Source organism: Lactuca sativa, chromosome 1 (assembly GCF_002870075.4).
Source record: "Lactuca sativa cultivar Salinas chromosome 1, Lsat_Salinas_v11, whole genome shotgun sequence".
NCBI classification, from domain to species: domain Eukaryota; kingdom Viridiplantae; phylum Streptophyta; class Magnoliopsida; order Asterales; family Asteraceae; genus Lactuca; species Lactuca sativa.
Window position 1 is genome coordinate 86,453,497 of NC_056623.2, and position 24,059 is coordinate 86,477,555.

A 24,059-nucleotide genomic window follows, 5' to 3' on the forward strand; every position below is an offset into this window, starting at 1 on the left:
ACTTTACTGATATGTGGGTTTGTTCAAAATTAAGTGTTCTAAACTGAGTTTTGAGTTTTGAAAATTTATGCTTAAAATGGTTTTGCATATTAGTCTATTTCAATTTTGGTTGATTTGGTATATGGAAGTTATTGGTGATTTATGCTCAGAATTATTCTTTTGATCCGCATTCTTGAAACAAAACAAAATAATGAAGAAAAGGGAAAGAAATGTCATCAAACCAATCAGACAACCAAACAAAGATTAAAGATTAGGTTGGGTTTGGTTTGGTCAAATATCACTCATGAATCATACTCCATGCATGTATCATTTCTTGATTGGTTGGTGTGTAATTTTTTTTGGATAGAATTTATCTTGTTATAATTTATAAAGTATTTTGTATAAGAAAACACAGTACCCCATTTTTTTCATTTGATAAAGCATAATATTGATACATTTTCATATACAAACCCAACTTTGTCCTTCTACTCTTTGTAATTCATAGTTTGGATCCAACATATCCCATAAAAAGTTATGAAATTTGAAACTTTTAAGATTATCCAAACTCTCAATACTACGAACACTCAAGTTTTTTTAGATGTTAATCAAGTTCGTATCACTGGAAATGTTCGAGCCTCGAATAATATTGAAAAGTGTGCAAGAGCCGATAATTGGGATTTTGAAGAAGACACGACTTTAATGTTATGGTGTATTGCTAGTGAAGATCAATATTATAGAAAAAACAAAAAACAAAGGAAAATGTGATTATGGGCCCGCATTAAGGAATTATATGATGAAACTCGGACATAAAAGCTAGAAAAACTACAATCGATGAATGAAAATCAAATAAGAGGTCGTTGGAAACGAATTAACGAAAATGCTATTAAGTGGATCGATGCTTATAGGAAAGCATATAAAATGAAAACGAGTGAAATGAGTCTGAAAAATATTGAAAACGAAGCTCATAAAATTTATGTTGCATGTGGGGGCATGTATAATGACCTTATTGTATTTAATGAAGTTATGTGTAAACATCCATAGTGAGAATTACATAAAAATCGTGACACAACGCGTTCTTGTTATGAATATGAAGTGGGTAATGATGAAAGTTGTGACAATAGCACACAAAGAACAAGGGCTAGTGAAGAATAAGAGGAGTATTGTGTCCATTTCAATCCATAAATGTGAAATAACGATGGTTCAACAATTGATTTTGTAGCAGGAGTTTATGAAATGAGGATTATTAGAGAAAGTGAAATTGAAGTCATGAGAAAAAGACCCGACTTGGAGCAAAGAAAGGAAGAAAGAAATGTCAAAAAAGAAGAAAGAAAGAGTAAGAAGGTGTCTCAAATACACTTGAATACACTATTAGCAAAAGAACATTTGTCTGCCAAAAGAAGAAAGAAAGAGTAAGAAGGTGTCTCACATACATTTGAATACACTATTAGCAAAAGAACATTTGTCGGCAGACGATAAAGACATGAAATGTGGTGATGTTGTATGGAAAGTGATTGTAGTTTGTTTTATATTTTGTGTTTGTATTTGTAATTTTGTATTCTACAAAACAAAATAATAATATAATTCCTTATGCTTTCATTTCATGACTCAACAAACCCAAAAATTAAAATTATATCGATCTGCATCGTTTTTCGTTTACCAAAGGCTTCTAGCTTAGCGGTATATGGTATTGCCTTCCCTTTTTGAGGTCGAGGACCTCCCGCAGTGGACATAGAAAAAATAATTTCGGAATAAGCTTAGTATACTTGCTGTTTCAAAAAAAAAGAGTTTTTTAATTAAACCAAAATCAATATAGTCGTTTTTTCGTTTATTATTTTTGACATCAAATAATTAACAATTCCATCATTACCCAAAGGGTAAAAATGGAATAAGAATAACCCAAATGAACAAGTGAGCCAAGAAGGGATTCATCGTATAATTATTTGGGTTTTCTCTCCGACTCAAACCCTCCTTCTCCCATTCGCCCTTCTTCTTTCCCTCCTTTTTTTCAATCTTATCATAATTGTCTCAAAATGGGAGATGTAAAAGCAGAGCCCATCGCCGCCGCCGCCGTATGGCCTACCGTTAATCCCTCCGTCAATGGCGGAGCATCCGGTACACCTACTACTTGTGTCTTCCAATCCGGCGATACGATCAAGGTATATGTTTATATTCACACCAAATTTTGCTTTGTAATCGTTAAAAAGCCGTTGTTTAGGTAATTAGTGCTTTATACTTGTTTTAGTGTTCTAGATCTCCTTATAGCTCGTTCTTTATTCAGAGCTTTCTTCTCATTAAATTCAGTCTTTTTTTTTATTATCTCTTTTTGTGACAATTTTGTGGGTTTTAGTTCTCATCTTAGATCGGATTTGCTATTATATCGCATAACTTTTTTTTTGGGTCCATCTTGATTTTTGTTTGATTTGGTATTTGAAAGTTATTGGTGTTTAGTTGCTTAAAATTTTGACTTTTGAAGGCTATGTTTAATATTAATGTTAACATATCTTCATGAACAACTACAAGTCTACAAAACTTTATTTCTATTATCTGCAATTTCTATATATCTAATTGGACTTATGAATTGTGCTCACTCTTATTAATATCCAAATTATCAATACTTTGAAAACTTCCAGTTTTCTTCGGGTGTTCACCAAGTTCCTATAATCGAAAATCACGAAGCATTGCAAAATACTTTTGAAAAAAATGCAAGAGGCGATAAATGGGATTTTGAAGAAGACATGGCTTTAATGTCAGCATGGTGTGTTGCCAATGAACTTCAATTTCATGGAAAAAACCAAAAGAAAACATCATTGTGGGCGCAAGTTAAAAAATTATACAATGAAGCTCAATCAGAAAACCCAAAAAAACTCGGCTTAAGAAACGATAATCAAATGAGAGGTCGTTGGAAACGACTTAATGAAAATGCTATCAAGTGGATCGAATCCTATAGGAAAGCGGATAAACAAAAAACAAGTGAAATGAGTCTGAAAGATATTGAGAATGAAGCTCATAAAATTTATGCTACATGTGGGAGCACGTATAATGACATTATTGTATTTAATGAAGTTATGTGTAAATATCCGAAGTGGGAATTACTAAATGAGAGTGACACGCCTTCCCATGAAGATGATGAAAGTGGTGATAGCACAAAAAGAATAAGGACTAATGAAGAAGGGGACTATTGTTTCCTATCCAACACAGAAACGCCAAATAGTGGTGGTTCAACAATTAATCGTGAGTATAAAAAGAAAGAAAAATGTTCTTTGTTTCACAATGAATGTGTTATGGATCTTCATGCAATAAGGATTACTAGAGAAAGTGAAGTTGAAATCATGAGAAAAAGACTCGACTTGGACCAAAGAAAGGAAGAAAGAAAGGTCAAAAAGGAAGAAAGGAAGAGTAAAAAGGTGTATCACATGCATTTGAATACACTATTAGCAAAAGAACACTTGTCGCCAAAAGATAAAGACATGAAACATCATCTATTGTCGATGTTGTATGGAAAGTGATTGTAGTTTGTTTTATATGTTTAGTTTGTGTTTTATTATGTGATTTGCATCTCATGTATAATTTTGTATTTTGGAAAACAAAATAATTATATAATTCTCAATGTCTTCATTTCACTAAAATGACTCAACAACAAAATATCGATGCATTGTGGTATTAAATAACAAAGTACGACCAAAACCCTTTGCATACTTATTTTCCCTCTTTCTATCCATCCATAAGTAAATTTCACTACAAATATATTTTCAACCTTTTTGCTTGACCAATGTAGCTACAAACAACATATTCAAATTCCATTAAGAAACAATAAAAGTAACATACATGGTGGAAAGTTCTTTGCATTTATAAGTCATGAGGAAAAGACTTGAATTGGAGCAAATAAAGGAAGAAAGAAAAGTTAAAAAAGAAGAATGGAAGGTTAAGAAGGTTTATCTCATATTTCTAAATACACTTGTTGAAAAAGAGCACTTGTCATCAGAAGAGGAAGACATGAAACACAATTTATTGTCTATGTTGTATGGAAAGTGACTAACGTTTGTTTTATATTTTATTTTTAGTTTGTTTGTTATTATGTGATTTGCATCTCATGAAAACAAAATAGTGATATAGTTCCCTATGTTTTCATTTCAATGAAATAACTCAAAACAACAAATAACAAAAAGAAAAATGTCTATTAAATATCTATGCATTGTGGTAACAAATATCAACTCTACCACGAAAACACTCTGCATACTTATTGAACAAATTTCACTACAAAAATACTTCCAACTTTTTTCCCAATGCCAATGCTCAAGCCCTATTGAAAGACAAAGAAAATATATTATAAATGGTGTCAAATTCCTTATAGTAAAAATTATTAAAGAAACATATGATATAATCGCCATGATTTTTTTTTTTAAAAAAAACACCTGCTTATATATGAGTTGTCTGTGGTGTCAACAAGTATCTTGTCCCCTGTTATAACATGAGGTGGCACCTACAACAACAATCCACAATATTAAAAATCAAATAAATTATTTATCAAAAAAAAAACATATAACACATTTTTTGATTTGTATAAAATAATAAACTTACTTGTACACTGAGGCCATTGTCCAGTAACACCTTTTTAGTGCTGTCACAAAAAATGGAAAATATAGTCAAGGCACTGTACACTGACACTGACACTGACACTGACACTGACACTGACACTGACACTGACACTGACACTGACACTGACACTAAGATAGAGCATGGTGGGACGACTTGCTCTTAATGTTTCATCAGTGCAAAAAAACGTAAATGCCCTTTTCATTTTCATTATCGAATATAGCAAAAAAAACATACTGAGGGGTAGCTCCCATGCCCTTCATAGGGACTTGTGCTTCCACCACAGTACATGTCACTCGTTTAGGTACCGATGCTGACATAGGCCTATCATTAAAAAGTTCCACAGAAACTGTGATATCATCTGTTTATCAAGACAATTTAAAAAAAATCAGTAAAACAAATTGTTAAAATAATGAAAACAAGATATTGGTTTATGAATCAGGACCTTTTAAATATGGAAGAGAGTCGCCAAATAGATGTTTGGGCACATCTAATTGGACAAAAGTTTTAGGCCTGATAAAAAAATAAGCATATGAGAATTGAGAAACATGGTAAAATAATTTAAGTTTAAAAAAAATGGAAAAAGAAAAACTTACTCCATCAACACAATGCTGTCAGTTTCTTCATCTGTGTATAGGTATGTGAAAGATTTGGCTTCAACAAATATTTCTGTATAACAATTAACAGATATGAGAAGTGAGAACACTCTTAAATGTTTTTTATTGTGTTAAAAATGCTTACTTTCAACTGTTTCATCAGTACGAAATCTTTCATTGACTTTGTTTCCACTGTCAACATCACGAAGCTCAACCTGATCAAACAAACATACAAACACAATATTATAAAAAAGAATCACAAATCAAGGTTACAAGATATAGAAACTTATGGAGGTTTTTATAAGAACCTGTATGATAGCACCTCCTCTTCCTTGAGTAGAATGTTGAGCTTTCACAACCTAGATAAGTACAAGCTCTTAATACATACAGACATAAAGAGTTGCTTTAAACGTGAATAACTTGAAAGAGATTAGAAAGAAGATTACTTGGTAAACTTTTCCTGGAGTAGATGAAAGCGCACGAACAAGGTAGAAGGAGTTGAATGAGTTTATATGTGAATCTTTGTCAATGAGTGTAGAAGTAGAAAGATAATGGAAGACAAACCTTTCCTTTCAATGACATTTCCTGGTCTCACCTGCAGGGATGATTAGCTCTGTATTATGAATTGATTGGGTGTCTGGTTAATTTTTAAGCTCTAAGTATGTTGATTCTCCATATGAAATAATCAGTTATAAATTTGATTTGAAGAGTGTAATAGCTTCAAGCACTAAATCAGTGGATTTTCCAGAAGACTCGCATTTTATTAGGGTTAGAGAAAGGACTTGGAGTTATTAGGATTTTCGCAAGTTGATGTGAGATTAACGTAGATACCAGATGAATTTTGCGAGTTTAATTTTATATACATGTTAGCTTGATTATCAGGAAGTAAGAATCATTCGAACAGAGAGTGATTTCAGTCAGGCAAATCAAGTCATGTTCATGAAGCTCAATCATAAAGGTTTCTAATTTGTTAAGATGCAACACAAAGGGAAAAACTCACATCGGAGCCGCGAGCTTTGGCGAATCGGATCTGATTGACGGACCATGGGAAGGCAAGAAGTTGGCGAGACGGAGAACAGCGGTCGGCGGAGTAAGTCGACGACTGAGAATGAGTTACAGTGGTGTTGTTAAGGTGTGTTGAGATCATGATAGAGTAGCCACGAATTGAAGAAAACGAGTGAGAATAACGTCTTCCAGAAAGACGTATAGCTTTATCTGTCGCTGCTGCGGCGGCAACGGCGATGGCTCTCATTGTTGGGACTGTGTGAGGTTCCGGACTTCCGGTGATCGATTCTTTCGGCGGTGCGTTTTAGCAGAGCCGCAATTGGCTAGTGGTACCTTTTCTTAAATTTTATTAAGGGAAGGCTAAGATTAGTTTGTTTTCATTCGGGTTTTTTTTTTCATATACAATTAATATATTGTCGAACTTGTGTTCACCATAATCCGATCGACTTTCGGCTTTTGACCTATGATAGCCGGTCAAAGGGTTATGGTAAACACAAACAACAAGTTCGATAATATATTGAGTACACAAAAAAGTAAATGGACCAAATGAGAACAAATGCAATAGTTGTTTACCCTCCTGATTCATTTCCCCTTTACTCATTTACAACAAATCTCATGTCATCTCCTACTAATATTAATGACTTTATGAGATTCATTCTTGTTTCTCTTCAAAACATGTGCATTTCATGACAACATTTACATTTCTAATCAAATGATTTATCATATCATGAATTTTAGACAAGTATTGTGATTTTTAAGTTTATTTAACTTAAAGGTCGAATTCATGGGATAAAATACAACATCAATATGTACAATATCATGCAGCTTTTGCAGACACATCACCATAATATACCTTAAACGTTTATGCTGATAAATATACATCTCATATACAGTCATATCCTTTTGTAAAGAGGTGTTGACGGCTAACCACAATAAGCATAGCAAAGACTATGTTTTAACAAAGTTACTCCTCTGAAACACTCTTAATATATATTATGGACAAAGAAGGTTGCAGTCCTTGATAATTTTGCAACTTTAATTTCATTTAACTTTTCGAAGAAAATGACTTAGAAGGGTAACCAACTGTTGAGTTTGTTCTCATTTTGGTTCTTTTCCTTTTTTTGTACTCAATATACCATTGAACTTGTTGTTTGTGTTCACCATAACCCTTTGACCGACTATCACAGGTCAAAAGCCGGTCAAAAGGGTTATGATGAACACAAACAACAAGTTCGATGGTATATTGAGTACAAAAAAAGGAAAGAGACCAAATGAAAACAAACGCAACAGTTAGTTACCCTCAATAGTCATTTTCCCTTTTATTAATATAACGAGAATATATTAACTTTTTCGGTTTGTTCGAAGTAACTATTTTTTTTATTATATATATATATTTAGATAATAAATTTATTGAAAGTGTTTACGTATGACCATTATAACTTGTTGTAGCAGGGTTACATACGGCTACAGTAGTTCATAGTGGTCGTATATGAACATTTTCAACAAGTTCGTTACCTAGATGTGTATAAAAAATAGTTATCCAAATATGAATAGAACAAAAAGTAAGAGTAAATTACACGAATGGTCCATTTGGTTTGGGGGAATTTGTATGTTTGGTCCATAACTTATTGTTTTTAACTCAGACGATCCCTACTATTTATTTTTGTTGCGCGCTTGGTCTCTGTCTTATCTAAAAAGACCATTATGCAATTATTATTATTTTTTTAATTATTTTTCTTATTTATGTATTTAATTTTTATATACTTAAAAAAATTAACAGTCCCAACATATCTGTATCTCATCACCAATATAATGGGTTCTATCTTATCACCATATCAAACCACTAACCACTTAGTATACATACCTCTAAACACTTGGTATATCATACCTCTAAACACTAATATAGTGGGTGGTATTTCATCACCACATCAAACCACTAAACACTTGATATACATACCTCTAAACACCATCCCATATCATTTTTTATTTAAAATTAAATAAAAATACAATAAAAACATAGATTTTATTAAACTAGTTCTTCATTCATTTAAAAAAAGACAATACATTAATTAAGAAAAGGCAAAAAAACATAAAAATTTGAAACATATAAAACTACTCCATATTTTTATATTTCGCTCGGATGGATTCTTTAATTGTGAAAAAAAATCTTCAAATCTTCTCCATTGTAGCTGCCAACTTTCATTTTCAAAAAAAAGTAATCTAACGCTGCCTTTCTAAAAAAATCAGAGTAAAACATCCAATGCGGAAAACATATGGTGTGTGCTCTGCAATTATCCTGAACTCTTCTTTTGAAAACCGAAGTACCTGAAACCAAAACTATAAACCATAAGCACGAAGCTTAGTGAGTTCCACAAACTACTACATACCACACATATCATACAAATAGGAGATATGGGCCCTGCCCACACTCTATGAGATACGAGCCCCGCCCACACTCAGCTAACTAAGAGATACGAGCCCCGCCCACACTCACATACTTAACCAAACACATACAAGTATCATACAGACAACAAGTACACAACCTACCAAACATACCAATAACCATACTCAAGTAATGATAAGATACGGGCCCCGCCCACACTCAGCTAATGATGAGATACAGGCCCCGCCTACCCTCAGGAAATGATGAGATACAAGCCTCGCCCATACTCACATTCCTAACAACACATACAGGTATCATACAGACAACAAGTATAACAATCCAACAATTTGATATGTACTCAAGTAATAATGAGATACGGGCCCCGCCTACACTCCTTGTTCCAATCAAGAACATATAAACTACACGGGCCGACATTGGTGCCTTAGTGTAACACCGTAAAAATTAAAACAATTTTTCGCATTTTCAAATCACATTTTCCAAACACATTTATTAATAAAATGTCATCGTATCATATCCTTGTTTCACAAAACATCCCCCAAGATCGAAATACATAAAATCCCATGTGTGTGTACGAATCATGCTGGCGCCTTTCCGCGGTCACCACTGGTACCTGAAACACATAACACGTAACACTGTAACCATAAAGCTTAGTGAGTTCCCTAAAATATCACTCTAACACATTTTAGCCACTCGAGGCTATAACTCTGTTGACCCTCTGGTCAATGTGTCTCAGTGGGACCCTCTAGTCCCAACTCTTTGTGGGCCCTCTGGCCCTAACTCTGTGGACCAAAAGGTCCTAACTCTATGGACCCACTGGTCTTAGCTCTGTAAACTCTAAATCACGTATACCACATATCACAACAATTATAATACATAAATAGCATGCATATACACTGGCACATAGCTCTAAATATACTGCCACATAACCCTGTTACCACTTTAGGTAAAGTATAGTGAGAAGACTCACCTCTAGTATCTCGGTAAATCTTTGACTCGGTAAACGCTAGCCTAGCCTCCGCCTAATCATATGAAATAAATAACCTATTTAATATAACTCTCAAAGGCTAGACTATGTCCTCTTATGATACTCTCAGAAGGGTAAAAGACCATTTTAACCCTCTCATAACTCAAAAGGCCCCATAATAGACCATACCCTAAAAGTCAACCAAAAGTCAACTTTCCGGGTTACGCTGCGCGTACCAGATGTGTACGCTGAGCGTACCCGGCTGCCTCTCAGAATCGGGGAACGCCACCCAGTACGCGGCGCGTACTGGGATTACGCCCGACGTACTCCCCTACTTCTGCCCCTTAGCTCTTGAGGTCTTAAACAGTTAAGACCCACGTCCAATTTCTAGATCTGACCACATCTAATCCTCTTAATCCATAAAGTTGATGACTTTAAGCCTTTGCATGGCTGAACAAGCCACCAACTCCCATAATATTCCATCCTCTAACTTTAGAAGGCTTATTACTCAAGCATGACCTCAAACTAACAACCAAGATGGAAACTTTATGGATCTAAATCACTAATACCACTGAAAAGCGACAGATCTCGGACCATGAGCACCTTACACTCATAAAGTCTCCACCTTTGGGGTTTTTAACCCTAGAAATGGCACATGCAACAACAACCAAAAGAAGAGGAAAGTTTTGAACTTTATACCTCTAAGTGTAGCCCCTTTCTCTGTAGATCTTAGATCCAAATTGGCACTTCAAGCTTTAGCTTCCAAGAGCTCCTTTCCTTCTTCTTCACTAAGTCACCAATGCACAATTAGCTCCAACAACACTCACACACACTAAGGACGATGGGAGGCTCTCTCTCTCTTAGGGTTTCACTCACTCATATGGAGGCTGAGAAATGAGCCTTAGCACCCTTTAAATAGTACACAAGACATATTAGGGTTTTTGCACCTGGGCCGGGTACGCCCGGCATAACTATGGGTACGCCCAGCGTACCTTGGCAACTCCGCGTCCAAACTAAGCGAATGAGTACGCGCAGCGTACCCCTCTGGTACGCCCAACATACTCACTTGCTAGGTTCCCTCCACTCAAGGACCAATCATGACCAATTGACAAAGAATAAGGGTGAAAGAAATGTACCTGAATCTCGGGGTGTTACACTTAGACCTTGTAACGCCCGTAGATCCGGGCTAGTCAATTTAGAGATAATAGGGGTCGAAAACGACTTTTCGACAAAAGATTATTTAGAATAAACAATCTTAACCAAGTTGTAGAATATGTCTCAAGGATTCGTGATAGTTGTAACATCTGACTTAAGCCAGAAGATTGAAATAAAAGATAATCAAAGCGATCATTAGAGGTATCGTGATAGTTGGTTGTAGCTAGAAATGCTACCTTTTAAGATGTGATTATATCACATTAGAACATGAAGGAAGGTATAATATGTTATGGAAGACTCTAAGAGACCTGAGTCTAAGCGTTGCAACATACGATAATAGGTCATTAGAATATGACACATCGTTCCATTGTAGTAATAAAAGAACTTATCTTAAGTTCGTATCCAGTGAGGATCGAGATTGTGACTTGAAGGTCATAATATGGAGTCTAACGTGAGATAGGGAGCAAGTGCAAGATCGAGCACCGCCTACAGTCAAGGATTCCAAGAGTTAGATACTCATTCGAAGAAACAAGGAAGTTACGATTATTACCTAGGATGAAGAGATAACGTATGGAGTCATTATACTGCCATATTTCGTTGATGATTCCAGGACGTATTCATCCTAAGGGGAAGATAATTGTAACGCCTGTAGATCCGGGCTAGTCAATTTAGAGATAATAGGGGTCGAAAATGACTTTTCGACAAAAGATTATTTAGAATAAATAATCTTAACCAAGTTTTAGAATATGTATCAAGGATTCCGTACATATAAAGAACGCCGGAATCCGAGTTATAACGAAGAAGTTATGACCTGTCGAAGTTTCGCGACAGAACCGACACGATACCGCGAAGCGTAAATAGTGAATTTACGGTAGAGCGACTTTTAGCCTTATCGATCTAAACAAAAGTCATAGAATACGTTAATCCGAGAACATACAAAAAAAAACGCCCAAATCTGATTTCGTATGAGGAAGTTATGAATTTTCTAAGATTTGGCTTAGCAGTGCACAACCCGAAACTCAAATTTTATATCGATCGGTTTTTGGCCTACGCGACCTAAATGAGAATTGAATATCTCATTAATAGGAACTCAACGGTAAAAAGACAGACAAAAACAGAGTCTGTATGTAGAAGTTATGAATTTTACGCAGATATTTAACAATATAATCTCCTCGTACTGTTAAATTTAAGATCGGTCGAGAATTAGATGACGGAGTTAAAATGAAAGTTGTAGATCTTATTTTTACCTATGCGTGGATATAAAGAACGTCAAAAACGGAGCTCATATGTGAAAGTTACGGATTTTAGAAGTCGGAAGTGTGCTGTGCGAAAATGGGTGATGTGGCACAATCTTGGCCATTGCTTTCTCCCCAAGTCTTGCCACTAGATGGTGACATGTGGCACCAAGTTCAGCCATTTTGCACCCTATAAATAGAATCTCCCCCTCATTTTCTTTACACCTTTCCCATTCTTTATTCTCTTTACTCTCTTTAGAACCTCTCTCTAGCCCCGAAACCCCCCGAAAAGCCTAGGGAACCTCCCTAGCACGAGACGGAAGCCCCGAAGTGCTCGACGGATCCAAGAAGAAGAGATTCTCAGCTCGGGAACGCTGCTCCAAGCAAAGCCCGATTTTCTATAAAACCCGCTGTAAGTGAGCTACGCCTACGCAATTTTTAATATAACTTTTATTTAATTATAGTAACGTCATTAGGAACTTATAATAAGTACTTGGGGTATTATTATGAGTTATATAAGTATTGTTTAACGCTTATATAATAATAACAATAGCTAGACTATTAATTAGTCTCGGTGAATAATAGACTAAACTCTAGTGGTAATAATACTAGGTTTCGTCGAAGGAAATTATTTTTTTAAGAAGCGAAGCGCTGTCTGAGTTCGGAATCACCACCTTTTAAAGTGAGTGCATTGTCCCTTTCATCTTACACATAGATATGAAATATTTATATAAACTACGTGCTATGTGTGCATATTATCTGTATACTTGCTATCTATGCTGGATGAACGATTTTATATAAGTTTTATATGATTTAAACTATATATATATATATATATATATATATATATATATATATATATATACATAATATGTTGGGTAAAACATGGGTAGATGAAATATGAGTTGGATGATGAGTTGAGAGGTGATATAGACCATGAGGTAAGGGTGAAAGGTGGATGATGTGAGAAGCCTTGTTCCCAAATGTTGGCCCCGTTATCTAGCAGAGTTTGGATAACAACCACCGACTATTCTAGACAGTCCAGTGGAACACTAGCAGGCTCGCAACCTGTAGGTGTTGTGAACGATGTGTTCACCGGTGTACTCTAAAAACCCATTGACATGTATTGCGAGTGGATTCTCGAAAACGATACTGTCAATAAACGAGATAACCCTAGTAACTGTACTCGAAGGACAATACTGGCAGCTGCGCCTCATATAGAATGTCACAATTCTGGCAGATGTGCCTAAGTGATAGAACTAGCAGCTATGCTTGACAGCTGTGTCATTGACAACAATGGACTTCGTACCTATTCCTTAGGATAATCCTTAGGAATGAATGAACGAGAAATAGCTGATTCTTAGGGTAGATCCTTAATATTAAAGAAGATAATGGGGATGGGTAATTGTGTTAACTGTTTGATGATTAAACATAATAATTATATTATTGTGGGCTGAAAACCCTATGTACTCACCAAGTTTCCCAACCTGGCCCACTCAGTTTATTTGTATCACAGGTGTCGATATGAAGTTACATTACACTGGGAGATTAAGGAGATATAGATCACTAGTGTAAATGAATGTAAGTTTTGTTTATGCTTATGTTTATGTATTAACGATGACATCCAAATGTTTTAAAATGAATAAAATATGTTTCTTCGGAAATGCTTTAATAACGTATTTATCGTGTTTTTCTGGGAACAAATTCTGCAACATTTTTATTAAAAGAGGTACTCTGATTTTCATAAAGCATAAACAAAATCGGTCTTTTCTGGCCGCGAAAATGGGAATGTCACAAACCCGTTCAATCTAGGAGGAAACTCACCTCGCATTGCAGACGATCCCTGGTTGCTGGCTGTTGGTTGACAGATTCCTGAACTTACCAGAAGCTAGTCGGTAGCTCGCGACCCACGTTGCAGCGAACACGGCCCATTCGTCGGCCTTCAGCGGTTATCCGGGTTGCATACGACGTCTTCGGTAGCAATGTTGTGGTAGCGCTCATCGTCAAAGTGGCATGCGGACGGGTGGAGTTCGAACTCGACTAGAAGCGGCGACCTAGGAGGCTTCTCATGGTGGCGGCTGAAGATGTGTGCCCGAGGGTTAGGGTTTAGGTTATCCAACGGGAGGGAAAAGGAAGGCACCGGGTTTAAGTCCCGCTCCATTCAAAACTTTTGCTCAATATACTCCTTTGGTCCGTCCTTCCTAATTTCCTTTCAAAACAACTCCATAATTTACCATTCAACCCTCAACATTCCAAAATCCTTCCAATTTTAGTTCCAATAATTACCAAGCAGCCCCTGCCTTCAGAAATATTTACAAAGTGACTCCAAAAATCACACTTACCCCCACAATTCCAAAAATTATGACATTTTAACTCCCATAGCTAAAAATCCATAAATTATTATGGATTTAGGGCTTTAATAAAAATAATATAAAAATATCATTTACATCTTGGGGTTTAGGGCTTATTATTTATTTATAGAACCGACTGTTACAATTCTCCCCACTTAAATTAGATTTCGTCCTCAAAATCATTCCTACTATTCCCGACATGCCGAACAACCTTGAGCAACACCGCCAAAACCCCGAGCATACCCCAACCTTCTCTAGGCAACCGAACTCAACCCTCGCAGGGCTCTACATACCGTAATTGTATGAATCCCTTATAACATAATCACGCTTACACAAGCTGAAATCTGAAGTTTCGAAATGGCCTAACTCCCCGACAGACCGCCCAAACTGAATCATTGTTGAATCCAATCCACTTAACTCCCAACTGACTACCCCATTTTTGTTAACTTGAGGTTCCCACTAGAAACAGGGTCACATACCAAACGTCCCTGCAAAACACTTATACTTGACAGTGTCGCACCCCCGACCGAGGCGGTGGAACAAGCTAGGCAGTGTGACTAAGTTCATAGATCACAGATAAATTGAATATACATCACAAGTACAATAATGAATAAACAACATTTGTATTACAAGTTTAAGTTTTCATACTAGGTTCTTATAGATAGGAACATAATAATACAAGTTTGCCTTAACAGTTAGGCATAACAGTTCAAAAGTAGAAAATTCAAGTACTTGCGAGCCATGTTTTCCAATGTCTGAGTGTGCCCGAAATTCCACTGATTTCCTGAGAATGCATGTATTTTGAAAGTCAACACGAGGTTTGTGAGAGTCTCAGATTTTCTGCTAGCCGCAGTAATAATACTTTTAAAAGTCCAAAAGTATTTTTATTGTATAACAAAAGTTGAAACAATGCTTTTCATGAGTCTTTAAAAGCCAAAAAGTATCTTTATAAATAAATCCATGCTTTTAAAGAAAACGTGTTTGTAATAACTCCATGAAATTTGAAACATATCCATTGTATAAGTAACCACTATACTTCAAAATAGTTTTGAAAGCAACCAAACCTATGATTGTAGTGATAAAGTGAAAGAGATTCGTGTTAATGCTTTTAATGAGTTCTATAATCAAGCTATGGACGAAAAGTACCCCTCCCTACGACGCTTCATTTAACGTCGTAGTAACGATCGTGGACACATATCACCTGTTACGATTGATCAGTCGATGGTTGTAGCTAGCAACCGCAGGTGGGGTTGTCGACCCCATATAGATCTATACATATGTACCTTGCTCCGAAGATTAACGATTATAGCAGTATGGGGCAAGCTAAGTGATTAAACTCAACTAATAAATAATAGCGTCTCACTCAAAAACCATTAACGAAAAGTTTGTGAATAACTCTCAGCCCTAACTTAATTGTAGTTAATTTACTAGGCATAATGAATTTTGTATAGAAGTTAAGCATGCATAGCATAAGTCACTTAACTAAGTATAATTCTGCTATAAACTCCATGATAGTAGACATATGTTATTTTAACAGTAGTATTTCTCAAATAACATAACATAATTAAAGTTTAAAAATAATATTGTTTTTTTACTCATATTATATAAATGTTAATCAATACTTTTCAACTACTATGCACAAACAGGGTCTGACATGAAACATCGGAGGGCATGACTATTTTGGCATTTTAGCACTTCTGAAATCCAGCAACTCAAGCGGCCCTTCAAACTAGATTCCCCGTACCGTGAGAAGTTAAAATGTATTATAATATTTTTGAGTAATTTATATTATTTAGCACATGTATTCTCCCCCAAAATGTAAAAAAGTAAAAGAGAGGCCGTAACTATGTGCAAATGGTTATGCATTTGCTAATACAGAGACCAAAGGTTTTTAGTATGTTAATTTTGACGAGGTCATGTCACAAATGGTTATGTGTGTGTTATTTTGGAGACTAGAGGTTCTGTGTCTATTAATTTAAAAACGGAATGTCCTAGATTTGCTAACTTAAGGTTCTGTATTTGTTAATTGTCTGTGTTTGCAACATACACTTTTGCTTTTGCTAACAAAGATTTTGTGATTGTTAATTTGAACATAAATCACAATGCAATGCCTAAGATAGTTGTTGACCATGATATTACTAATATATGAGTATTGATGGAAAACATGTCTCAAAAGTATTTAATGTGATTATTATGGATTCAACATGTTTTTTTTATAGATAACCAAACGCTAGCGAGTGGACTAAACTAACCAACTTGTGAAAACCTACAACAAAATCAGGTTTCAAGGCGGACCAAATCTACCCAAAATCGAAGTACAAAAGAAAAAAATTATCAAAAGCAGCTCACAATGATGAGAAAAAGATTATGGTCAAAATGGAAAAGTTGATCCAGAAGCAAAATTTTATCAAATAGTTTTTTCGGAAAAAATAATATATTATTAAAAAGTTAATGCTAAACCTGCTTAAAGTTTCAATATTAAAAAGAGCAAAAAAAAATCAATACCTTTTTAAATAAATAAAATTAGCTTTAATCAACAAAAATTCACAAAGTATAAGACTTTTTTATATAATTAAATCTAAAAACAAAGTAATTACAAAAGTTTTAAACTAAATTCATAACAAAATTAGAGTTAAGCCAATACTATAACTAAGATTTAAATAACCTATAAACATACTATATATAACGTCACTAGGACCCATTGATGACAACTTGTGATAGTAGGTGACGTCTTAAGATAACAAAATATAAATTGGTTTTCTAGAGACAATTAAAATGGAGTTGATAAAAACATACATATTAATTGGTTAATATTGTAAAAAGGTAAAAAATAAAGTTGATGTATTCGTCAGTAAAGAAAATCTAAAACCTCTGTATAATTATAATGTTTTTTTGTCATTTCTTACAACTTTAATATAATAAAGATTTCAATGGTTGTAGCTTTTACCATTTTAAGAAACGTTTTTGTACAACAATGTTTGTTCACGCAATGTGTCATCAGGGCATATGCATGAGTGAAAACAAAAGTTGATTATTAGTAGTCCACTTTCAAAAGGATTTAATCAAACTAAAGCATTTGTGACGCATTGTGGTCCAGTTTAAACGCAAAAATTTGAGCCTTATTGAATATGAGGAATCTAAATTACGATTTATGCTGCACTATGATGATCATCAAGAATTAGTTTGATCTAGTAAAAAAATGCAACAATACAAAAGCATGATTAAAAGAGTTGGAGAAACTGTCAAAAGGTAGAATTAGTATTTACTTGGAATTGTTTATGCATGTGTAACACTGTAATATATATATGATAAACACACAATTTCTAGTGACTTAAAATATATGACCTTAGTATAAGAGTACCTGGCCAAACAAACTATATAGACAATCTAGATACCCTGAATATCTAGACATGACTTCATGTGACATAATATGTGCACTACATATTATAAAAGTACTATAAACATACTATATAGACAATCTAACATAATCTGTGCACTACATATTATAAAAGTACTATAAACATACTATATAGACAATCTAAACACCAGTTGCATGCTTCCAATTATCTACACACCAATTGCCTCCTCCTCTATGTCAATTGCTTTCTTTTTTTCTTGAGACCCTTGCTGCTGCGGCCTCCTTTATACTTAACATTTGATTTAAAGGTTTGATAACCCAAAGGATCTTATGCATATATGCTCGTTATTAAGGTCATATTCTTCCTCTCCAATCTTGTAGTTATCTGCCTCGTTCTGATTATATTTAATTGTATAGTCATCCGACACCTTATCATTAGACTTGTCAGAGTACCTATCATGATCATTCGATTTAACCGATGATGCTAATGGCAATGGCTCATCATCTTCAGCATCTGAAGACTAGATATCAGCATGTTTGTTTTTCAACTTTATATCAGTTGAATCCATAGGCTCGATGTTGATCGCCCCCCTTAGTTTCAAAGCACGGTTTCTATTCTGGTTATTATCAGAATTGAATGTGAAACTATTACCATCAACTGCAGACACATGCAAAGTAAACATGGGCACTATATATATATATATATATATATATATATATATATATATATATATATATATATATATATATGTATATATATATATATACCAAATAAAATTTGCACAAGTGGTAATCATAATACAGTTACAGCTAGCCACTAAGTGTCTTTGTTGGTTAACTCTTTCTTTTTTATCGTAAAATTTCCAGAAACTAAGACAATAGACATGGTGTCATCATCGTTGGAGGATCTGTTTGCATCTATTTTTAATGTTTGACCGCATCACTGAAAACAAATCACAAAGTCATAAACAAAATGATAAACTATTTAATCAAAAGAAATAAAAAACACTCTTACTTACATTAATTGATTGTGTTTAATCTTTTTCAGATTCTTCCCAAGTCACAAGCAAAATGATGAAGTTTTCCCATACTTCACACACAAAATCAAGATTAAAATTTTTCACGGAAAGATCATATCCTAACTTGGGTTTGCACTGTCGAATCAACTCATACTTAAGTTGGTTTGACGGTGGAAACCCAAGCTAGGACATGATCTTTCTGTGAAGAATTTGAATCATGATTTCGTGTGTGAAGTATGTGGAAACCTCATCACTTTGCTTTTGACTGTGGGAGAATCTGAAAAAACTGAAACACAATCAATTAATGTAAGTGAGAGTACTTTTTATATTTCTTTTGATTAAATAGTTTATCATTTTGTTTATGACTTTGTGATTTGTTTTCAGTGATGCGGTCAAACATTAAACATAGATGCAAATAAATCCTCCAACGACAACAACAATGATGACACCATGGCTATTGTCTCGGTTTCTGAAAATTTTACGAAAAAAAGAAAGAATTAACTAGTAAAGACATTCAATGGCTAGTTGTAAGTGTATTATGATTACCACTTTTACAGATTTTATTTGGTATATATATGTGTGTATTTATATATAGTGACCATGTTTACCTTACATGTGTCTGCAGTTGATGGTAATAATTTCACATTCAATTCAGATGATAACGGGAATGCAAACCATGCTTTGAAACTAAATGGGGCAATCAACATTGAGCCTATGGATTCAGCTGGTATGAAGCTGAAAAGGAAACATGCTGAGATTCAACCTACTGATGCTGAAGACGATGAAAATGATGAACCACTGTCATTTGCATCACCGGTTAAATCGAATGATCATGAAAGATACTCTGATACGTCTGATGATGAACTATCGGATCACTAAAACAACTAAATATAACTGTTTACGCCTGATGATGAACTATCGGATCACTAAAACAACTAAATATAACCGGAGCGAGGCAGATAACTACGAGAGTGACGAGAAAGAATATGACTTTATTATTCGAAAAAATTATTTAAATACTCAATTTAAATAAAATTTATTTACAATTTTAATTTATTATTTTCCAAAATATTTAAATAAATCCCAAAAATTTATTTAAATCAAAGTACAATTTATAATTTAAAATTTCACAACAATCTAATGTTTATTTTAAATAAATAAATATTATATATATAATAAAAATGTATATATATATATATATATATATATATATATATATATATATATATATATATATATATATATATATATATATATATATATATATATATATATATATATATAAAGAAAATAAGTTTAGGAAATTTCTATTTTAAAATTTTGGGTTTCTATTGAAAGGATTTTTCGATATTTGGGTGGATTGTGAATATTTCAAATGTAAGTTTAGGACTTAGGACCAGATTTGAGTTTTTGGGAGTGAGGGGTTAGATCTGGACAATATCATAGTTGGGAGACTGTACGTGGCAAAATCATATGCATGTTTGTGTATCTGGTTCATGAACAGGAGGGAAACCTCCTGTTCTTCTTCTTCGTTTTCGTAATACACCGAAAGGAAAAAATATATATATACGGTGGTCCTTTGATTTGTCTGAATCGAAGAGAACAAAAAAAAAATGAAAAGGAAAAGATGGCGGTGACTCACAGGGGCGGAGCAGCAGCAGCATAAGGGTGGTGACCGGTGGTTTTGAGACTGCAACCGGAGGCCGACGGAGGTGGTGGTTTAGATGTTGCTGCCTTCGTTTCTTCCTCCTTCCAGTTGTACTTCGATGCAGGGAGTATTTAGAAGCTTTTGGGGATCGAAATCAACTTAGGGGTGAAATTTTTAGGTGATGGCAGTGGGTTTTTGAAGGTGGTAGTGGGGTGGTGCAGTGGAGGGGGGTGTGGCCGGCAGCCTTCTGCTGCCGGTTGCTTCTTGTGTTTCCGGCCAAAATGAAGGCCGAGGAAGATGGTGGTGGTTAAGGGGGTTATAAGGAAGGGGTTGGAGGGTTTGATGATGGTTTTAGATGGTGGTGTAGGGTGGTTCTTCTAGCCTTTCACAGAAATGGTGAGGGGGAAGAGAGAGAGTGATAGAGAGAAGAGTGGCTGACGAATTTGTGAGGAGAAGTATTGGCTTCTATTTATAGTATCAGCCCACACACATTGATCAATGCCATTCCTCCAACATTTTGTACCTTTGGTAAAACTTGTACACAAAGAAGAAGGAGAGGGGGCAGGAAGGCACGTGGGCTTGGTACCAGCCAGAAGAAGATCATGTTTTTGGAGTCTATCATCCCATGTGGGCCCCACATGGGGTTATATCTCCATTACATGTTCAAAACATACAAATGCCGGATGTCTTGGAATTCGTGCATCGATGATTTTTTTTTCGAAAGCACCGTTAGATAGAGTATAATTCAAGGATTACAGAAAATCAAAGGGATTAATTTTTGGAGTTACGGATCTCCGGGAAATTGCGGTTGAAGTTCCGCATCTTAACGACTCACGGTGTCTGTTTTTGCGACTTTCGTAAATATTTTCGTAAAAATTATTTCATGTGTAAAATTAAATAATATACTATATCCTGAGTCCAAAAGCGCTCTCGGAAATCTCGTCGGCAAAGAGTAAGTGTCTCAACGATTCGATTCAGTTTTACGTGATTAAAGAAAATAATGTTTTACTGTCTGTTTTCTTGAAACAGTCGTATCTTTTGCATATGATCTCTGTTTTTTACGTTCTTATATTTTCGGAAACAGGGGAACATGTTCTATCATATTTTAATGTTTGTTTTGCTCAAAGCTGATTAATGTAAATTTTCAGTTTTTCAGATGAATTATCAAGCGCTGCAGTTGAACAATTTGATTTGGTTACCAATTTACACGTTTGGGCATAAAATATCATCAAATATTACATAATAATTGAACAGAACTCATTTATATTTCATTAGATGCATTAAATTTCATTAGATGCATTAAAATTGTTCGAGTTAGATATATATGTATATTAATTTTATCTTCCCTTAGGAACAGTAAAGTTCCTAAGGGTTTGACATAATTGATCATTCCTTTTTTATCCATTTTAACATTTTTGGTCATTTTTTAGAAACTTTTTAATATTCAAAGTTTTTACCCATTTTTACACTTTTTATCATTTTTAGGAACCTTTTAATATTCAAAGTTTAACCACAAAGCTTTAAGGAATTGACAACTTTGGTCCATTTTTTAAAAACTTGCTAATTGCAACCCCTTATCGTAAACTTCCCCTTTTTTTGTCAACTTTGCCCCCTTTTTTTTTTACCCATTTTGAAACTTTTTGTCACTGGAATCAAATTTTTTTCATTTTTTAGGAACCTTTTAATATTCAAAGTTTGACTACAAAACTTTAAGAAATTGACGACTTTGGTTCCTTTTCTAAAAAATTGCTAATATATATATATATATATATATATATATATATATATATATATATATATATATATATATGAATTTTATGTTCCTTTACGAACAGTAAAGTTCCTAAGGGTTTGACATAATTGGCCATTCTTTTTTACCCATTTTGACACTTATGATCATTTTTTAGAAACCTTTTAATATTCAAAGTTTTGCCACAAATCTTTATGGAATTGACAACTTTGGTCCATTTTCTAAAAACTTGCTAATTCCAACCCCTTATAGTAAAATTGCCTTTTTTTTTTTGTTAACTTTGCCCATTCTTTTTTACCCATTTTGACACTTTTGGTCATTGGAATCAAATTTTTTTCATTTTTTAGGAACCTTTTAATATTCAAAGTTTGGCCACAAAACTTTAAGAAATTGACGACTTTGGTGCCTTTTCTAAAAACTTGCTACTTTCAACCCTTTTAATTCTTTAGCCATTTTTACACTTTTGATTTTGACACTTTTGGTCATTGGAATAAAAAAATTTATATTTTTAGGAACCTTTTAATATTCAAATTTTGGCTACAAAACTTTAAGGAATTGACAACTTTGGTCCCTTTTTTTAAAACTTGCTAATTCAAACTCATTTAATTCTTTAGCAATTTTGATACTTTCGGTCCTTACAGTATAAATTTTACATTTTTTCATAAAAATACAAAAAAACGGCCCGAGGCAAAGCCCGGGTTTTTCCGCTAGTTACAAATAAATTTTCCGTAATTTAGTCGTTTGAAATATATACCCTAAATTATGGGATGTCACGTTACCTCCCCGTTAAGGGAATTTCGTCACAAAATTCTTACATTCTTGGCTACTTTATACTACTAGTTAGTTGTTTCACTAGTGGAGGGGGCATCGTTGAATACGTGCGGATATTTTTGTTTCATTTGGTACTCACGTTCCCTTGTAAACTTCGGCCCTCTACGAGAGTTCCATCGTATGTTTACTATAGGTATGCGATTTTGCTTGAGTCTTTTGATCTCCCGATTCATAATCTCCACTGGTTCCTGTACGAAATGAAGCTTTGTGATGACTTGAATTTCATCGAGTGGTACGACTAGGTTTTCCTTGGCTAGACACTTTTTGAGATTACACACGTGGAAGGTATCGTGAACCTTGTTGAGCTCTTGAGGTAGCTTGAGCTTATAAGCAACCAAACCAACCCTTGCTAGGATCTCAAAGGGTCCGATGTAACGTGGGTTTAGCTTTCCTCTTTTTCCAAACCTGATGACACCCTTCCACGGAGCAACCTTTAGTAGGACATGGTCTCCTACTTTGAATTCCAACAGTTTGCGCATATTGTCAGCATAATCTGTCGGCTACGTGCAACCTTTAACCACTCTTTTATATGAATAATCTTTTCTGTTGTTTCTTGAATGATCTTAGGTCCAGTGAGTAGTGTATCCCCAATATGCCTTCCAGCTAGTTGGGTATCTCCAACTTCTGCCTAACACAACGGCGAACGACATTTGCGCCCATACAAGGCCTCGAATGGAGCGGGCTTTATGCTAGTGTGATAGTTGTTGTTGTATGAGAGCTCAACTAGTGGCAACTAAGTATCCCATGTGTTTCCAAAGTCTATGACGCAAGCGTGGAGCATATCTTCCAGAGTTTGTATTGTTCTCTTGCTCTGACCATCCGTTTGGGTATGGTATGATGTACTCATTTCGAGTTTTGTCCCTAGGGACCTTTGTAGTTATTGCCAAAATCTTGAAGTGAATCTACTATCTCAGTATGAGAGGATAGATATTGGTACACCGTGTAGTCTGAATATCTCCTTTAGATAGGTCCTGGTGAGTTTCTCCATCTTCTCAGTTTCCTTGATGGCTAAGAAGTGAGCGGACTTGGTCAAACGGTCAACCACTACCCAAACGGTATCATAACCGCTTGATGTTTTTGACAGTTTTGTTATGAAGTTCATTGTTATCTGTTCTCACTTCCATTCTGGAATCGACGGTTGTTCTAGTAGACCTGACGGCTTTTGGTACTC

General features: G+C 34.7%; 2 protein-coding genes and 1 long non-coding RNA gene across 3 annotated transcripts; 1 reads left to right on the forward strand and 2 right to left on the reverse strand.

Moving 5' to 3' along the window:
• The first annotated feature begins 1,891 nt into the window (after positions 1-1,891).
• LOC111900553 (uncharacterized) lies at positions 1,892-3,606 on the forward strand. Its single transcript, XM_023896433.3, has 2 exons — positions 1,892-2,135; positions 2,610-3,606. Exons 1-2 carry the CDS (start codon positions 2,010-2,012, stop codon positions 3,483-3,485), a joined length of 1,002 nt encoding a protein of 333 aa, XP_023752201.1. The 5' UTR covers positions 1,892-2,009; the 3' UTR covers positions 3,486-3,606.
• Positions 3,607-4,081: 475 nt separating this feature from the next.
• Positions 4,082-6,533, reverse strand: LOC111900542 (uncharacterized). The gene is made up of 11 exons (XM_023896423.3): positions 6,169-6,533; positions 5,733-5,763; positions 5,615-5,628; positions 5,477-5,527; positions 5,314-5,383; positions 5,169-5,241; positions 5,018-5,085; positions 4,810-4,933; positions 4,558-4,597; positions 4,392-4,459; positions 4,082-4,279 (listed from the first exon to the last, which is right to left on the reverse strand). The coding sequence occupies exons 1-11, from the start codon at positions 6,418-6,420 to the stop codon at positions 4,273-4,275; spliced, it is 798 nt and encodes a 265-aa protein (XP_023752191.1). The 5' UTR covers positions 6,421-6,533; the 3' UTR covers positions 4,082-4,272.
• Positions 6,534-17,519: 10,986 nt separating this feature from the next.
• On the reverse strand, positions 17,520-20,757 carry LOC122197562 (uncharacterized). Its single transcript, XR_008232354.1, has 2 exons — positions 20,302-20,757; positions 17,520-19,563 (listed from the first exon to the last, which is right to left on the reverse strand). It is a non-coding gene; the product is annotated as an uncharacterized LOC122197562 (long non-coding RNA).
• Positions 20,758-24,059: the final 3,302 nt, after the last annotated feature.

Bases quoted from the DNA above. Each gene is read 5' to 3' on its own strand.
- LOC111900553 (XM_023896433.3), top strand. From the start codon at position 2,010: ATGGGAGATGTAAAAGCAGAGCCCATCGCCGCCGCCGCCGTATGGCCT. The intron at 2,136-2,609 runs GTATATGTTTAT...GAAAACTTCCAG, and splicing joins AATCCGGCGATACGATCAAG to TTTTCTTCGGGTGTTCACCA.
- LOC111900542 (XM_023896423.3), bottom strand. From the start codon at position 6,420: ATGAGAGCCATCGCCGTTGCCGCCGCAGCAGCGACAGATAAAGCTATA. The intron at 5,764-6,168 runs GTGAGTTTTTCC...TCATCCCTGCAG, and splicing joins CCAAAGCTCGCGGCTCCGAT to GTGAGACCAGGAAATGTCAT. The intron at 5,086-5,168 runs GTAAGTTTTTCT...TTTTTTTATCAG, and splicing joins GACAGCATTGTGTTGATGGA to GCCTAAAACTTTTGTCCAAT.